The sequence below is a fragment of the Tinamus guttatus genome, unplaced genomic scaffold (genome assembly GCF_059628265.1).
Source record: "Tinamus guttatus ecotype Peru unplaced genomic scaffold, ASM5962826v1 Tinamus_guttatus_pri_ptg000710l, whole genome shotgun sequence".
Classification (NCBI taxonomy): domain Eukaryota; kingdom Metazoa; phylum Chordata; class Aves; order Tinamiformes; family Tinamidae; genus Tinamus; species Tinamus guttatus.
Window position 1 is genome coordinate 4224286 of NW_028289244.1, and position 18546 is coordinate 4242831.

General features: G+C 46.0%; 1 protein-coding gene across 1 annotated transcript in view; it reads right to left on the reverse strand.

Annotated features, from left to right (window-relative positions):
* The window catches only part of ADAMTS2 (ADAM metallopeptidase with thrombospondin type 1 motif 2), a 152979-nt gene that overhangs the window by 88261 nt on the left and 46172 nt on the right, over positions 1-18546 (reverse strand). The window contains exon 3 of the mRNA XM_088536827.1: positions 9768-9927. Coding sequence (XP_088392953.1) covers positions 9768-9927 — 160 coding nt within the window. The remainder of the gene's footprint in view (positions 1-9767; positions 9928-18546) is intronic.

Genomic DNA, 18546 nt, shown 5'->3' on the forward strand with positions numbered 1-18546 from the left:
GAGATTCTGCTTAAATAAAAACAAAAGCAGAAATGCTCCAGCTTACAAATAGAATATAAAGTTAAAATGCACCACTTCCAGTCTGCTGTCTAGTCACTTTTCTAACCGGGATTGGGAAGAGGCTAAAAGCTGTAGTGCCATGAGGGATCACCAGCTAGCCTGTGAGCAGGGATTTAAGTGCAGATTTAATCTATGGCCTTAGACAATAAATGGTTTCAAGGTCAGATCCTAGAAAAATCTGATATTTCCAAATCCCCATGAAATTTTAAAACCACATGATGGATAGATTCGAGCTGCACCCCAAATCTCAATGATGTGGCATCCTTGGCTCTATCAATAGCTCAGGCAACAAGAGCCTAACAGGAGCTGGACAGCCACAGGTAACTGAGGAGCAGAGTCCTGCGAGCTGCAAAGGTCTCTGTATGGTGGGGGTCAAGCCCAGGAAGGAGACCCTGGAACAGAAGGAACGCACTGGGATGAATGAACGAATTCTGGGATATTATGGTACAGGGAAGTTCAACTGGCCAAACAGCTGCCTCCTCAGCATCCCAAACCGCAGCTCCTCAGATGAAACCCTCACGCCTGGTAACTTCATCCGTGTTCACAGCCGGCCTGGGGCGACTCCTCACGTCCCCACTGCGACCAGTTACACTTGCACATGATGTGACCCGCGGAAGAGACGCTGCATTTCAGAATGTCAGCACTGCCCGCAGCCAAAGACCAGGGCAAAAGCCCATGGCGCCTTAGACCTTCCTGCCAGCTTAGGATGAAGAATGAAAGCTACTTAATAACACCAAAGCAACCAACCACACAAACAAAACAAGAGAAAGATCAGATAGCGAGAGGAAATGAGATAACAGTTCATAGCACTTTCAAAGTTTTAAAAATACAAATCTCTAAAGCAACGCAGTAACTTTTGCTCCTGGCTCTCCTGCTAAGCACGCAGGGTGCTCTGCGAGCAGAGCCCCAAGGTGCCGCTTTCAGAGGCAGCTGCTTCAGGCGTAAAAGATTTTGCCGTTTCTTTCACCGTCGGCAGTCAGGCAGCACCGTCCGCAACGCTAATATGTCTCCACATGTACAGCAGGCAAAAACCCTCCTGACGGGCAAGCAGAAACAGACACCGAGGGCCTGACAGCACCGCGAGTTAAAAAATTCTCAGGGGTGGCGGTTAGCAGAAAGCACCATTTCTATTCCAGTCCCTTTTAGGCCTGAGAATGTCTCATACATCAGTCTTTGAATACAGGACTCTGCTTTAAAGTGCTTTAAAACAATCAGGCTGATTTTTAGAAAGTTCCGATCTTTGGAAGAGGTGGCAGGAGCTGCTCTGCCCAGCGAGGCTCCCTGCGGCGTTCCCAGCGCACGGGACCGGGATGCTCCCAGGAGCATCGCGCCGGCTCCTGCCCGACCTCCGCTCCTCCTCGCACGTCCATCGGGCAGAAGTGCAAAGATTCACTGAGAAACCACCTCCAAAGAGCTACCTGTGGCACTGCCAGCGCTGACACCCAACGGGCCCTAACGCCCTCGCCATCCAGATTGTGATTAATAATTTTTCCCCTTGAAAGCCCTGCACATTGCTGGGCAGGCAAGCCGGGCCAGATGGTCTGCGCACACCCAGAGAGCTGGAGCCAGCGAGTGACTGCACAAAACCTCCCAGATAAAAGGGAGAGCAAAGATGCAAACCAGGCTTTTCACCAAAGCGCCTGCTGAAAAAGAAAACGCACACTCTTTAACCCATTAAAAAGCAGCGCAGCTCCAAGCTTGCATTCTCATTGCACTAGCAGAGCTTCAGCAGGAGCGCTAGAGTGAAGCTTCAGTGATATTTGCCTTTTTTTAAAGAAATACATATATCCTGCATTATGTCAGAGAATTATGAAGAACTGTTTTAATGTATGTCACAATCATTTAGCAAAATCATGCTTTGCATTTATAGTTTGCAGTAATATTATTTGTGCCGCTGCCTTGTCCATCTAGCACTGCTTTGCCACGATGTTTCTGTTTTAGGGAAAAGCACAAATTATCAGAGAGAAACGAGTTTACTGCCGTGCCAAAGTGCAGATTCAAGGCAACTTTGCACCAGAAATGTCACTGGACAGACACCCTCTTGCCTCCAGGGAAGCACTGGGGAAGGCAGGTCTGTACCAGACAAAATGAAGGTTAGCCCGGTTGTTGCTTACTGTTCAAGTGAAAGTTATTTTTACCTAAAAAGCCCAGGCAGCCCCAAGAGGCACTTAGGGATTTTGAAACACGGAGAACACGAGCAAAGAAGCCGCGTTGCAAAGCGGCTGCGGAAAGCTGCTCCGCTGCGGCTCTGCCGGGCCTGCAGCCGCTGCCTCGGGCCTGCCCCTCCGCCGGCACCAAGGAGCCCCGAAACGCGTGCGTGGGGGGCAGGCTGGAGGGAGACCCACACGGGAAGACAACGGCATCGCTTGGGTGCCCCGGCCAGGTCTTGTGTGTCACTAAAGCAGCAGTGACCCCCTTGTTCCTCTCAGCAGCTCTGCAGCGACCAGCCTCAGAGCAGCTGCCTTCACCGGCTGGGAACAGGCAGGGCCAGAACATTATTAATCCCTGCACCACTTCACAGGGCCTCACATGTGGCTCTTCGGCTGCAAGAAATGACAGCAATAGAGATGTTTGAGGGATATCCATCTTCCACGCAACTCCAGGCTTGCCCAGTGCTTACATTTGATCCTGCCTGGAGCTCTTAGCCTGATCAGAACACTTTATCATCATTATCATGGACAGAAGACAAGATTTATGCCTCTCTCCCCGTCTGCAGCAAATGTTTATCAGCACATTCTACAAGAGTTTATTTTAGTGACACACGCCAGATGCTATTTTGCGTATTGTTATTAAACACAGAGTGGGAATGCCACGCTGCGACGCAGCAAGCAGCGCCTGCTGCCCTCATCTCTCAGCTCAGGTCCAGAATGCACGTCCTAGGCATGGCCCTGGCTTGCAGAACATCTGCAGATGTCAAGGCAGAACATCCAGGTCTGTCTGTGAACAAGTTCCTCACCCTTCGTGCCTCACAGAGCCATAGGAACCTGCTGGGTTATGGCAGCTGGGGTCTTCCCAGCAGGTCCAGCAACATGAATAGGGCCTTGAAGGAGTAACCCTCAACAGGATGATCTCTCATGGAAAACTCACCCATAACCAGCAAGTGGCAGAGACCAGGTGGGTGTAGATTGATGTTTTCATAAGCAAAACCTGCACATGGGCCTGTGGGTGGCTGCATCTGCTCGCGTTGGCCCAGGTTGGACTTGGGCACTGTTGCTCTTGGGAACTGGGGTCTTACAGGGGCCTATTACAGCAAAAGCAACGTCAGCTCTCGGTAGAAGCAAGGATTGGGTATTCCTGTCTAAGGGCAAGGATTGGGTATTCCTGTCTAAGGGCAAACACGTGGGTGTCTCTTTCCTCCCAGGAGGTAGTGAGGCTAAAGTACTGCGAGATCAATGGATGTTACAAGGAAGAACAAAAACGAACATTCATGAAATGTCTGTTGCAAAACGTCTTGTCTCTATAAATGCATATATAAATGAACAAGTTTGATATAAACAAACAAGTGATTAATCAAACCCAAGTGTCACACACCCCTAATGCAAAATTAATTAGAAGGGAATGGTGAAGAGCAAACTGAGAGCCCTGCCATGTTTTCATCAGTTGCTCTCACAAATATTTGGTAGAGTGTTCTGAGAATTGGAAATTGTTGCTTCATGGAGCAATATCAACTTTATTATCATTTTGCTATATTTAGCAACATCCAGTGCATTTGGTAATGTCCAACTCCAGCTGTAAGCTGTTTACAACAATCACTTAAAAGAGCCTTATGGTAGCGTTTTAATATAGTACAAAGAAGCTAAACTCACCAGCTGAGGATGAACTGCATTGTATTTTTTAATTAGTTAATGATAAAAGCAGATCATTGATATTTAAATAAGCACAAATAATTAAGTAGATCATCTTTAATTCAAGCATATCTGAATGGAAGTGGTAACTCCTCAATAACCTGTCTTATGAGTCATAAAGAGGAATACATCTCCAATCAAAAAAAAAATGCTTAAAAATATATCTGAGTCCCACTGAGGTCAGTTCAGTACCTGCTTAGAGTTAAGCACGCACTTAAAAACTTCCTTGAAGTCTATCTGGATCTCTTACTTAAGAAGAATGGTGGGGACAAATTCAGAAGTTAGGCTCTTAACATAAAGACATAAAATCCCTATTAAAAGGTGAAGTTCCTATAGGCCATGTTTAGCAACGATTGCCGTTTTTTGGAGGGTCCCTAAGACCGAGATGACGACGCAGGAAACGGCAGCGGCACCAGCGCAGACTGCGGCGTTCCGCCCCGCTCCGCGGCGCAGCGGGAGCGTCCACGCGCCCAGCACGGGCACCTCGGCAGCGCTCCCCAGCACCTGCCCTTCCACACCAGCACTTCTGTCACTGCAGCAACTGCAGCAGCTGCAGCTGGCAGGGAGAAAAAAGTGATTATGAGGACATTTTTCATGCACGCTCACTGTTTTGCAAGTGATTCTTAGCAGCTGGGGGAATGAGAAGTGTTTTAATTAAACGCAAAAATACTTTGAAAGCCCAATTCACTTTTCCAAACTGCTCGGAAGGTTGGAAAATATAATGAAAAAGTAGCCCCACAGGTTCACTGTGGTCCTGATATTCACACCCATCACCATGCACCTGTTATTATACCACACACACAGCAAAATCACTCTTCTCCAAGAAATACTCAACTAGTAGTCAAAAATAGCCTATTATATTATCATTATATTATACTGTATTATATTAAAATATCTTTTTTTCCTCTAGGAAAAGGAAAAATGACTGTCCCACAAGCTTGGTTTCCATAAGCTTGGGATACACTAGCATTTAACCAGCCAGCCCAGCCAGCAGGACAGGTCGGTCACACATCCACCAAGCTTTGATCTATGGCAGAAAAAGCTATCGACCCTGGAAAAAAGAGGCTATTCCTTATATTTCACACCAACTGTATGCAGGAGCAGTATTCACTTCCATGCATCTGATTTTCCAGATGATTTACTGCACTGTTATGGAGTTCTTCAGATTTATCCAAAAGTTCCAGATTAAAGTTCCTGCAAGAGTGATTTTTGCCTATGCCAGCCAAGAGCTGCTTCATCAGCTACATCTATAGCAAGGAGGGGTGACATCCACTGGCCTAATAATGGTCTCAAGAGACTTGGGTTTTTTTGCAAGTGCGTAACCTTGTTTCTTATTCAAAAGTTGAATCACCCCCAAATTCTCCATCTTTCTCTTCCCAGAAAAGCCCCATTTCTTTGAATATGAAATTCAGAGAAAACCAAGCCAGGACAAAGACAGATGTATTTATCATGCACAGATGATGTAGGAAGGAGACAAAAAATATTGTCATCGGTGCCTTACTAACTGCAAAATAAGGGAACAGTAATTAATCAGCAGGAGTACACATTGAGAGGAAATATTGATTGAATTGGGAGAAACTTCAGGTTTCTGAGGGAACAGATCCTCTGCAAAGGTAACCAGCAAGGGTTCTGCAAATGAGGCTGGCGGCCGGCCAGGCTGCAGCCCATCTGGGTGTCATTTCAGGCAATCCAGCAAAATGCACAGCAAATGCACCTTGGTTTCTACAAAGTAATTTAAATACATTAGTAAATCAATGTCATTGGCAGTTTGATGGGCCATGATGGAAGAGTTCTCCTCCGAAATATCATCTATAAAGCCTGCAAAGCTTTGGCAGCTGAGTTGCTATGGTTTTAGCATATATTTTACTTCCTCCATCTTTCCTAAAAACTTTTTTTTTTTAATTCCAGCTTCAATTTCTCCCCAGCTGCACAGACCACCCCCTCCAGCCTCAGTACTGTCCCAGTGGCATGAGGAGATGGAAGTTTTCATACATCATGGAGCGGCAGGAGGTGATGACCATGAGAATCTAGCTGAGGACATGGGAGATTACAGAGATTACAAGCCTGATATTCACATTGCCCTCAGAAAGAAAAATTAAGAATTTCTATTTCATTTTTCAGACCATCTACCGAAAACATTAGGGCAAAAAAAACAGGTCCGAGAGAAGACCTGCTCCTTCAGCTTGACAATTTAATTCTGCTTCTACTGCACAGAAAGTTTTACTGTTGCCAAACAGCGTCTTATCTATGCAAAAAGGAATTCAACAGGAAATACTAAAATATTTTCAGCATGCTGTTTATTTTTATCTAGAGGAAGATAAATTATGGGCAAGTAGTAAAAACATAGTCCCCAGGAAAAAAAATAGGACTTTTTCCCACCATCATCTCACCCTCCTTTCTCATCACTCTTCTTCCCAAAACAATTAGCCTTATTTCTGGGGAGTCCACACAGACTTCTGCAGCAGCATTCCCATCACTTCCAGCTCCTTTGCTGTCAGGTCCAGCCACTTCTCTACGCCCTTGTCTGCTTTCCCTGCTGCACACAAAGGCTGTGTGACTATGGCCTGGCTTCTTGTGCCAAGGATAAGTCCCAAGGTCTGGAATAATCCCGCCTGACCCACCCAGCTCTCAGTTCGGGGAGCTTTTCCTTCCCTCCTGCCTCGCTGGTGAGGGAACAGCTCGTGCTGTTTGCTGTGAGAGGCAGCCACGGAGAGGAGTGCTCAGGAGGAATTTGTGTCCGTCCATCCAAACACGAGCATTCAGCAGCCATGACTCACAATCCCCTCCCAAATCACAATATTAAATGAGCATATCATGGGATTCCAACATTACAGAATACCACACGCTTCATCTTATTTGTGGTTTTTTAATTGCTGAATATGCAAATATTTTTGAACTTATTTTCTCAACAGTTACAAGAGCCACATAGGGAGGGAAAAAAGTTATCACATATTCATATGACTTGGAGGCTGGACCTTTAAAAGTAAACTAAGTATTACAATTCATCACATGTAAATTTATGGGACTTGGCAACAATGCAGATGTCTCAAGGGATGGTAGAAGAGGAGAGTGTTCTTGGTTAACTGTTTTCTCCCTCTTTTTTCTTCTTCTTTTCATTTTTAATAGATACAGCATACTTAAAGTGCCCTGCTAAATATTTCCCAAGTAAGCCTATTGATTAATTTAGAGTGTTACGGAAACATGCAGCACGCTGTGCTTATCAACGCCCAGTCACTAAATGTTTTGACGTTTGTTAACCAAAACTAGACGCATTCTGGAAAACGACAAACTGGAAAATGAAATTACAGTTTTTGAAATCATGTCCTTTCCAAGCCTGTTGCCTCGAGCAAATCAGGAGCAGGGAAGTCAAATTTAACCAAAAACACAAGAGAACTGATCTGTTTTGGGAGAACTGCTGTTTTTTGTTTGTTACGTTAAGGTAAAGAGAATTGAATGGGAAAAGAAAACGAGCACTACACTGCCGTTTTTCCAAAATACAAACTTATTTGTAATCAGTTTCACAGATCAGAAGAGGATGGATGGGAAGATCACCACTCAGCATTTTTCTTAATTTTAAAATTCAACAATGAAAATTTGCAATTACTGCTACCTAAAATGGATACGTGTCACTCAAAACAAGGCTGGTGCTATGTCTGGCCTGCACCAAGGCAGCTTCTCGTTTACTGGCTGTTAAGACCACGTTTTAAATCTACAGCGCTGCCCGATGCCCAGTACTATTTTGTGCTCTTGCACCAGTGCTGAAGGCCTCGGTGGCAGCGGGGCGCATGGCCGACAGGGCCTCAATGCCGGCGGCCATCTCACACAACAGCGCCTTGACGCCGGCGGCCATCTTGCGCGGTCACCTCATGGTCAGCAGGGTCTCAACGCCGGCGGCCATCTCACACAGCAGGGCCTCGACACCGGCGGCCATCTCGCGTGGCCGCCTCACGGCCGGCAGGGCCTCAACGGCAGCAGCCATCTCACACAGCCGCCTCACGGCCGGCAGGGCCTTGACACCAGTGGCCATCTTGAGCAGTCGCCTCATGGCCGGCAGGGCCTTGACGCCGGCGGCCATCTTGCATTGCCGCCTCACGGCTGGCAAGGCGTCAATGCCAGCAGCCATCTTGCACGGCCACCTCACAGCTGGCAGGGCCTCGACAGCAGCAGCCATCTCACACAGCCGCCTCATGGCCAGCAGGGCCTCTATGCCAGCAGCCATCTTGCACGGCCGCCTCACGGCCAACAGGGCCTTGACGCCGGCAGCCATCTCGCCATCTCGCACGACCGCCTCACAGCCAGCCTGGTCTGCTCAATGGAGGCCGCCGCTGCGCGCAGGGCTCTGCCTTTCGCAGGGGTGTCTGAACTGTCGCTGCTGGAGCTTCCTGCGGCAGGTGCCGCGTGCCAATAACTGGAGCCGATCTAAAACTGATGTTTTTGCTGTGTACCACACTCCTACTCCTGAGCAATATTTACCAACTGAAAACAAAAATACTGCCATAAGGTGCAAATAAAATTAGATGTTTTTTGTTTCAAAGGAAACACAGCAGCTAATACTTTCCAGCAGCACAACAATTTTACAGACAGCTACTAAGGAAGCACTTTCCATTGTATCATTCTGGGAACAGGGAGGTTGATCCCGTGTCCCACAGACCCCTCTCTCCTTCCAGCCCTGCCCCAGGATGTCTATAAAAACAGGCAAAATAGCCCAGCTCACATAACCCATGGGTCATAACTGACTGCCCAGCCAGACAAGTGCTATTGCGTGCTTCCTTTTTCCTCTCCTTTCCAACTAAAGCATTGCGAAATTTAGGTTATTTAGTTGGCCATAATTTTGCTGCCTAATCCCCGTCACTACATTCTTCCAACTGGTTTCTGGGGGCTACTATCTGCAAGAGAAAGAGTAGGGTTTTTATAGGAGGTGTCATAACATTATCTGCTGAAAATTATGGTGACATATTAGAAGAATGGGAATTGCTGGGAAGATTTCTGCAGAAAATAAGCTAACACTCTGCATTATACATAATAACATAGCCTACTGCTGTGAGATAACACTCAAGTATTCCTTCACTTTCAAACTATTAGTGGCAAATGTCTCTGCAGTTTGGTACACACACGGGGGATCAAAGTGCAACTGTTTTTGGTTTCCTTTCAAATGAGCCTGTTAATCTCAGTGTTAGCGTAAACTGTCAGAACATCCATAACCCAGTCTGCACCTCTTACGAGTTCAGCTCAAAACATCCCACATCAGAGCGGTGAGCACAGAAATAGAGAGTATTACACAGAAAGGCTGTTTATGTTTAGCCCTTGTTGTTCCATCACCATCTACTGCACATTAGGTCAAATTCCACATTTGGAAACCCACATCTGAGTCAAGAGGGGGTTTTTGTCCACATCTGGACAGTTATTCTCCAGTTGGGATGAAATCCACGCCAGTGAAGACAGGGACAGTGAAAAAGCCCGTGCACCACGTCAGCCTCTGCGCTCCGGTCACAGCCTTCCCGCCTGTCCCCAGTGCTCACAGCTACCCGGGTACTGCTGCTCCATCTGTGCTCCTCTTCCCTGCTCAGACATGAGGCCCAGTTTGGACACATCAGCTTATGCTGACCCTCCCTGGAGCCAAGGAAACTCAGTTCTTGTCTGTACATTTAAGGCAGGGACAGTTTGGGCATCCTGGAGAGTGTTTTGGCAATAGTTATTTATCCCAGCTAAAATATTCAACTCCTCCCGTACCTTTCTGTGCACAGAGGGAGAAGAACAGATTTCCATTCTCAAGGACAAAGAGGCCAGCGACAGCGGATCGCACTGGCTCCATGCCTTTAGCCACACTTTATACGTCAGCTGGCATCAACATCCCCGCCTTACCTTTATACTGGATATCTGCGCTCTCCATAGGAAACTGCTTCTTGGCAGCTGCTCTGCGATAGACCACGTGTGTCCTGCCTCCTCCCTCCTCCTCCTCCTGGGCCCCCTTCTCCAGAGGTTCGATGAAGAATTCGTCCTTGTCCGTGCGAATCATGCCAGCCTGCAGCGACAGGGCAGAGATAGAACATTGCGAGTTAAGGTACATACAGCAGACAATGTGAGTAAACACTTACAATATGCTTAAGCACACTTTAGTGCTCTCTGGAGAGCAATTAGGATGCAGGGAGGAAACCAGCTGAATTCTTGATTAGAGCAAAAAGAAGCATCATTTCCCCAACCTGACAAGGACGGACAAAGCACCAGCCCTGAACCAGAGGGAAGCTCCGAGAGCCAAGCGAGCAGGCAGAGGTCTGACGCTGTCTAGGAAATGCAATCTCAATTAGACCCCGACGACAGTGACACAGTCAATGTGCCCGTAGCTGTTTGTCAGCCACAGACTCGCTCTGCTAAAGGAAGGATCGGTGCAGCACCACGGGCTGCTCCTGGCGTGCAGTTGTGCACACCAAGAACGTAGAGTCAGCCCTTCTGTTCCAAGGCAAGATGGAGCAGTACCATCTCACACGCAGGCGAGAGGCTTTGCCATCCTCCTCCCTTTGGTACCAAGGGCTGCCCTGACAAAATATTCTTTCAACATGGCAAAACTAGTTGAAAAAAGGTGTCAGCAATGCATTCTTCAGGGGCAGAAATTTAAGAATTCAGACTGGAACAAACATCCTGGTGTAAGAAACCTGTGAAATTCGCACTTCTATAGAGCATCCCAACTGAATGTCATCCCAACACTTCTCACTTAACATAGCAGGAAAATCGTCATCAAACAAGAAAATCTTAACAAGTCTTTCCACCCGTTTCATACAGCTGAAACAAACTGGGTGCTTGGATCTGCTGCGCTTGTCTCTCCTGTCTTCCTGGAGAAGGGAGGCTGCAGTAGCCAGCAGTTGGCTTGCAGAAACAGTTGGCTTGGATCAGTTTTTCTGAGCATGTTTGCACATCTGTGTTTAAGAACTTAAGCTGATGAACTCTTATCTCATGAACAGAAAGTCTTAATATTAACATGGAAGAAATCGTTGAAAGTACGAAGGAGCAAAGCCCCAAATGTAACTCTTAGAAGCTCCTTCATCGCTTTCTTGTGTAGTATGATGACTCCAGAGCCTCTGGCCTTTGTGATGGGGTCAGGGAGACCATCCTCCAGCTGTGCCATGAGCGGCTTCTTGGTATGAGTTTCCAAGGGCCCAAACCTGCTCCGTGCTGAAGCCCCACCTTGAACTTGCAAGAGCTACTTGCAACCCTGTATCTCCACTGAAACAAACATTATCTACACTCTCCTATGATATCCCACTATTAAAGTTCTCATACAAGGCATATTTTTCTTCTACAGGCAGGAAAATGCATTTCTACTGCTATAAATACAGTATCTACCTCGTTTCCCTCCTTGGAAAAATGTCGGGTGCATTTGTCATGTTTTAACTTACATTAGACAAGATTCCTCATCCAGATTACATATATATAATGTATACAAAAACAGACTGAAGAGGAAGTATTAAAGAAGCAAAATTATATCGAAGCAGTTTAAACTGCCTGCAGAGAGAGGAAACTTGTATTTGAAATCTTGTCCTGATTCTTCTCATCTAATTTAGATTCTACATCAGACACAAAGGTGAGACAGGTTCAGCAGCTCTAGGAAGCTCAGACAACCAAGAAAATAAGTGCTGAAACCAAGAAGACAACAACTGATTTCTACTGTAAAAAGGAACACCTAACAATTTCAAAATTAATGTCATTCTCCTTTTAATAAACATTTTGATTGTATACCCACACTCACATCTTGTCTGGATATTAGATAGTGTTTCAAGAAATAAAGAAAGAAATGCATAACCAAAGATGGAGAAGTTGCAAGCACTGCATGCTCAACCTCAGCAACACGATGCACGTCCTGTACATAAGCCCAGGGTGAATACAGAGAGAAACTGACTGATGGACGAGGAAAATGTGAATTTGCTTCTTGCAAGTTGAGTTATATGACTGCACACAGGCTCATCCGTATTTCTGGGTTTCTTAAACCTGCGACGAGCGCCGGTCCCTTGTTGCTCCTGCACTCCTAGCATGCAATGCGCACCCCGTTTTTATTTTCTATGTTTTTTATGTTTTTATGTTTCCTTACTAGGACGCGGCTCTGCACGCAGCGGGGTGCAGCGAGGGGTGCCCGAGGAATTGAAACCTTCTAAGAAAATTAACAGACGGACAAGATTCACAAGCAGTAGCTGAACACAGACAAAGGGACAATCTTTGTAAGCGAGTGTTACCCTGCAGGCCTTGGTGGCCTTGTAGAAATGAAAATGTGTTCAGACGGGAGACTTCGCTGGGGAAACGAAGACCCGCTGCAGGGACTGGCGGCTGAGCAGAGACCCCCGAATGCCTCTCCCACAGGGCACGAAACCAGCAGGCAAATCCTGACATTTCTTGCACTGTGCCCCTGGCTTTTGTATAGGGGCGATTCATGCAGTGCATTTTATCATAAATAATGTTAACTTTCCTCCGCAGGCAGCTGCTAATGGCAACGCCACTGCCACGATGAAGCCCCTTCCCACGATCCATGATAAAACAGAGATCCCAGAGGCTGCCAAATAAGGGGCCATCCATCACACGCTCAGACTGCAACTCTACACAACCCCACGAGCAAGTCTGCCCTAGTCCTGCTGCAGTGCAAAAAGGAAGAAAATTAACCTTCCAACATATTTCCAATACTTCCTTTTTCATTTTAATCTGGACTGTGACATGAGGAGATGTAACTATGTCAACTTATGCTGGAATTTCTCTTTTCTGTTAGTCTCCAGCAGCACATTAATTATTTTTTGATAGAAATATTAGGAAAGAATGAATGTGCCCTTGAACTGTGTAAGAATGATATATTTTTATATATTCTATATCCTGCATAGTCTTTTAATTAGTGAACATATTCTCAAGTCCTGAACCAAACCATATTTTCTCATTTTATTTCGGTTTAAGACTTTGAGAAGAGAATTCATTTAGCCTGCAAAGCAGAGTTTCTACAGAAATCCACAGTTCAAGCCATCTGCCTAATAATATACTCACAGCTATAAAAGATTCATTAAAAAATACTTGGGGTTCCGGGCTGTCTCCACCACACACTTCCTCGCTGCTTCAGGCAAGACATTTAACGTCTTGGCTTCCACCTCTCCACCTGTGACTAGGCATAACGACAGTCTTCTAGGAGACTTGTGAGGGTGGGTTTATTTTTTTGCCAAGCACTTTGGGCTTGAAAAGCTCAGTATGAATTGCCAAGTGCTTTCCTTTTCCTGATAAAGCTCCAAGCACCCCAAAAAGCCCCACTTTAGAAGGAGGTTTCAGCAACCAGCTCAAGGAGCTGCGGTGCGGAGCTCCGAGCAGGCCGTCCCGCCAAGGCCATGACCCTCCAAGTCTACATTGACAACAGACAACATTAAATTTGCTGCAGTTTCCTGGAGAAAACCTCCAGAGGAGCAAAACAGAAATGCCAAGTTGTGCTTTCTTGTCGACAAACGTTAGACTCGAAAGACTCTCCTGGGACATCCTATGGATAGATGGATCTGTGGATCTCCAGGGGACAGAAAAGCAGAATTAAGCCTTTTAATTATGGAGCTCCAAGCTTCCAGCAGCAGCAGTTCTGAGCCCCGGAGCTTGGAGCCCACGCCGGGACTGCTGCATCGACGTGATCACGGTCAAGCCGTGCCCGGCGCTGCCCTCTGCCCTGCGTGTGCCGGGCGACCCGGGACCAACTGTGGGCACGAGCATCTGTCACGGAAAGCACTTGGAATTCTGGAAAAAATGAACGCTGAGCTACCTATTGGCTTTTCCTTCCCCTTCTGAGAGTTTTCAGCTGAAACTAAAGGGAATACGGGAATATCGCTAAATAACGACGTCGGCAGTGACTGCGTTGTGAGACGAATAAAAATACAAATTAATTGAAAATGTATTTGCCTTTGGAACTCGCAAACTGTAGCAAACAGTCTATAATCTCCCACTATTTCCCCAGGCAGGACACCCCCAGGCCTTCCTTCCAAAGGTTTCGAGATCCCAACTGCAAATTACTCAAGTCAAGCACTGCTTAGTGCTCATTAATATGCATTAAAGAGTAGAGCAGGAGATGACACTTAATCAGAAGGAAACTGCAGTTCAGAGAATCAAACTCCCTGCTAAGGTTAGCAAGTCAGTCAGTTTGGAGTGAAAGTCACAGAGGAAGAATTTCACGAGGATGATGGAGAGCGACTGTCCTGCCTAATTAAGAAGAGAGTTGCATTGATAAGCCACAAATGAGTCCCTCCAAATACACAGGCTTAGGTTTGGAGCGCCGCTAATCTTGTTTTTGGAGGTGGGAGATGTGTAGGGCCGTTGTGTGACCCTGGAGACCTGCGGGGCTTCCAGGGAGCACACGATGAGCACTGACCCCACGGCCTGTTCCTCCCCACGCTCTGCTCTGCTCCCCATCCATCCCCCGTGCACCCTCCCTGCCCCACAGCCAGGCCGCCTTCGCAGCAGGGAGACCCAGGAGTAAATACACACCCAGCATCTGTCTGCATGCGAAATTGTAGCTAGCAGAGTACAACAAATCACATCTTTCTCCTCTTGTTTTTATGCTATAAAAATGGCAGGATGTCTGGGGTCTTGGAAATTCAACTTGGGTTTTCTGAAGTCAATGGATTTGGGATAATTTCATTCTAGTTTGGTAGAAAAACTACAGTTTCAAAACTCTGAACATGACGTGTCTTTGTCTAAGGCAACATAGACGATAGAAAATGGATCAAAGCTGGAGCAGTGATTATGCTGGAATTTAACAGAGACAACGTAATTATAAATATAATTGTGGGGAGTTCCTTGGATGCTCCAATGAGAGGTCTATAAGGAGACAGGACCAGAACTGAGCTCTTCCTGGAGATGTCACTCGCTATCGCTCTGGCTTTAGAAGACAGGGCCACTCTGATGTCACGTCACCATCCCCACCTTGGGCAGAAGGCCCAAGGCTAAGACATGAGCTGCATCCACCACGGTGACGTCCTCGCCAGCCCTGGGGACAGACCCAGCAGTCTGGCACCGCTCTGCAGAGCTCAGCTCAAAACCAGGGCTTCTCCTCTAGTCTCCTCAGCGTCCCCAGCCCCTCTGACGTTTCTGAGGATGGTTTATAAGTGTCATTGGACAGAAAATGCGCTTCTCATATTCAGAATCTACAGAAAGCTCCAGGTTTTACAGCATTCGCTCCCATGGCTAATTAAACATCTTGTTGGCTCTGCACTCGGCGAGCAACTTAATTGTCTCCTCATTCCCATTCCCATCACAGCTCCCATTCCAGGCTGTAATGAAGCAACCCGGATAGCGGCTGCCGCCGCCGCGGCACTCCCAGCCTCTAACTGCAAGTTTAATTAATGTTCATTTTCCTCCTCATTAGTACAGCTTTACAAGGTTTCTTACTGCTGTAGAAAGGCAGATTTACTTCCCAATCTCCAAGCAGAAGATACAAAGGAAACTAAAATTAAACCTGAATAAACCTGATATTAATATAAAAAAGTATTCCAAGGGTCTGCTTAGTTAATTATTTTGGTAACCTACAGAAACAAACAGTGTTTCAGAAACTCTTAGAAAGAGGATTTCCGTAAATAGAAAGACCTCTAGCTCCTAGAATATTTGATTCTAAAAAAGGTTAACTATCTGCATAACATACTTGTGCAGGAACAGATGCTAAAAACAATCCTGAATTTCAGGTCATTTTACAGATTTGAAAAATAATAATGGAAAGAAAATACATGACCTTACCTCCTGAGGACACGGGGGCATTCGGCTCGCTGCTATTCAGCCTCAGCACCCGAGTTAGGAGCCTGCAGTCCCTACGATGTCAATGAAGCCTCCAGAGAAGAACTTGCAATATGGGATCCTCCAACAAAGATTAGTCCATAGCGAATTTCAAAGAGAAAATAGTTGTATTGCACGACAGCAGATTGGACAAGGTCTCACTCTATTTTTGTATAAATGTGCCTGCGTCCTAAATATACATGATTGCTATGTCTTCGACTCAAACTGACACCAAAATAGCACTTTCTGCAGTGAATTTTTAAACAACTTGCAGATCTTATCTTTATTTGTGATTCTTCTCTAAGTCTTACAGCCACAGGAATGTGCCTTTTCCCGAAGAGCAACAGATGGGTCCTCCCCTCACTGAAGCAAAGGAAGGAAATATTATTAGCTCAGTTACGTTAGGATGGCGCCTAAAAGGATCAATAATTGGGCTGCGATAACTCCGGAATCTGTGGCATAACTAGGGACATGACACAGATCTTCTAAACTCATCCCTACCCAGGCAGGATTTCTCAACATTTTCAATCCTGAGATGTATTTATTTTCAACCGGAAAATACATCAATTCAGGAAAAGACTAGCTTGCCATTGTATTTCCATTTAGCTTCATCCATGTAGATAACAAAGCAAAAAAAGCCTCTTATATCATCTTTGCATTTGTTCCTTTGAGAGCATGTCTTGACCTGTCAAAGTACAGTAGAGTAGGATTAGTTTGGCACTGCAAATCCATTTTTCGTTCAAGTGAATGGAGATGATAGGAATGGCACCAAGTATTTGCAACATGCTGCCACTTATTTCGCTCTGTGCAGCTACTGCTCTAAAGTTACACCAATTTTTGTCAGTCCCACACTGGATGGGGAAAGGGAGAAGGAGAAAGTTTTTATCTTAATCCTTCTTTTTTACTCTCTCTCCATCAGCCTGAAAGGAATTCCCCCCCCCCTTTTTTTTTTCTTTTTTCCGATCATTTTGTAGTTAAGTTGTTTTATTTACACATTTTCTTAAATAATTTAAGGGGCAAAATAATTATAGATGCCAGTAGCTATTGGACCGATAGATAGATTGACCAACACACAGACAGGCAGCACCTGCTGGGTAACCTTATGCAAGCTGGATGCTCCTTCGTTCCCCTGTTTATCATGGGCAGAGGGAAGATAAGGCCCATTTTTAATGTACTTTGAGATCTACTGAAGAAAAACAGCATGCAGGAGCTATCTGTATCAGCAGGGCTTTCACTGCCGTCCACTTTCCTGCTTTCCTGCTGCACATAGGAGAAAGACTAAAGTTAGTCCGAGCTTGGTCACTGCACGACGGCAGGTACAAGCACTGACAGCAGTGATGCAGCCTCTCAGCTTACTCCAAGTTAACTGAACTCCCTTTGCCTAGAGCAGATGAAAATCTGGGTCCAGATCTTGCATTTACATAGTGTAACTCATTTTAGAAACTCGTAAGGCTTTTTTTTTTTGTGTGGTTTTTGAAGAGACACAATAGTGAGACAGACGATGTCTCATTCTCATTGAACCGTCAGGAAAACAGACACAATTAAAAAGATTGCACAAGGCGACAGCAGCAGGTTTTGAGACGGAACCCAAATGTTCTGGCCATGGGGCCTTGCTTTTGCCACTTGAAAAAACTAACCAAGCTGCTTTCACATTCCTGACTGTAAAAGAAAGTCTCCAAAACTGCACGGGTGCTGCTCAGTGCCCAGCTCTAGGCAGAGCCAGGATCGCTCCTCTGCGCATCCCCTGCCTTCGTCCCCAGCCACCTGCCCCTTTCACCCTTGGAGCTCCTTGCCCTCAGTTTTAGTAGATCCTGGGAGGAAAATTACATTTTCTAAAGGTTTAGGTAACATGTGAAAACCTGTCTTGGTGCCAAACGAGTACCTGCTGCAAACCCAGAAACACAGGCTGCCTCCGGAGCAGGCAGAGTCCGAGGCAAGCGGAAGCAGTTTGGAAAGTCTCCAGGTTTCAGGTCCCTAAGCGTGTGCAAGTTCAAATGGGAAGGAGACAAGTTATTAAATAGCTGCTACAATGAAAATTATAAATGCAGCAGGACTTGCAGACTGTAGACCTGATTGCTGCTGCTGCAGGCAGGGCACAGTAATCACAGCTCCCTACAACCCAGAGCCTCCGTTTTCATCTTTCAGGGAGGAAAAGCAGAAATACCAAGCCCATGAATTTGCTAAAAGCAACATCCAGAAGGATTAGCTTTACCCCACTTTAACACAAGGAGCCACTCGGAACAAAGCATTTCTGAGGTCACTCTGGCAAAACGCGTTGCTGAGTCCCAGGCTCAGCCGTAAAATAAACTGACACTCTGCAAAACAACAAAACCAGCGCGACTGGAAAGCTCTTCTACTCCCAGTCTCGTAACATGGGATGGTTGCTACACAAGTTTCTCTTCAAATACTATTTGCTTAAGGCACAAATCACCACCCACAGAAGTCAACGGGTGTCACATTCATAAATCTCGAGGCCAGGCTTCATAAATGGGTTCATAAATATAAAGCAGTTCAGCCTGACCTTCTATGTAAGACAGGCCAAAGACTTTCACCAAAGCATCACGGCAGCTGCCCAAAAACAGTCGTCTTCCTGAACTCACCAGGAGCTGGATCTGATGGGCTAGTGGGTAGGAGACAGTCTAGGTCTTTGCAATGGTAAACAGGGAAAAAGGATCCAGACCACAAACTCTTGCTCCAGACGGTGTTTGCAGAAAAGGATTTACCATACTAAAATCAAGTTTAATATATTAAATTCATCTAAATAATTTAAATTTAATGTTGGCAAATCACAGAAAGTCCAAATCTTTCCTTGAGAGGATGTCACTGCACCAACATGCCACACGCCAGACGAGTATGGACCTTGGTGCCAGGGCAGCACGAG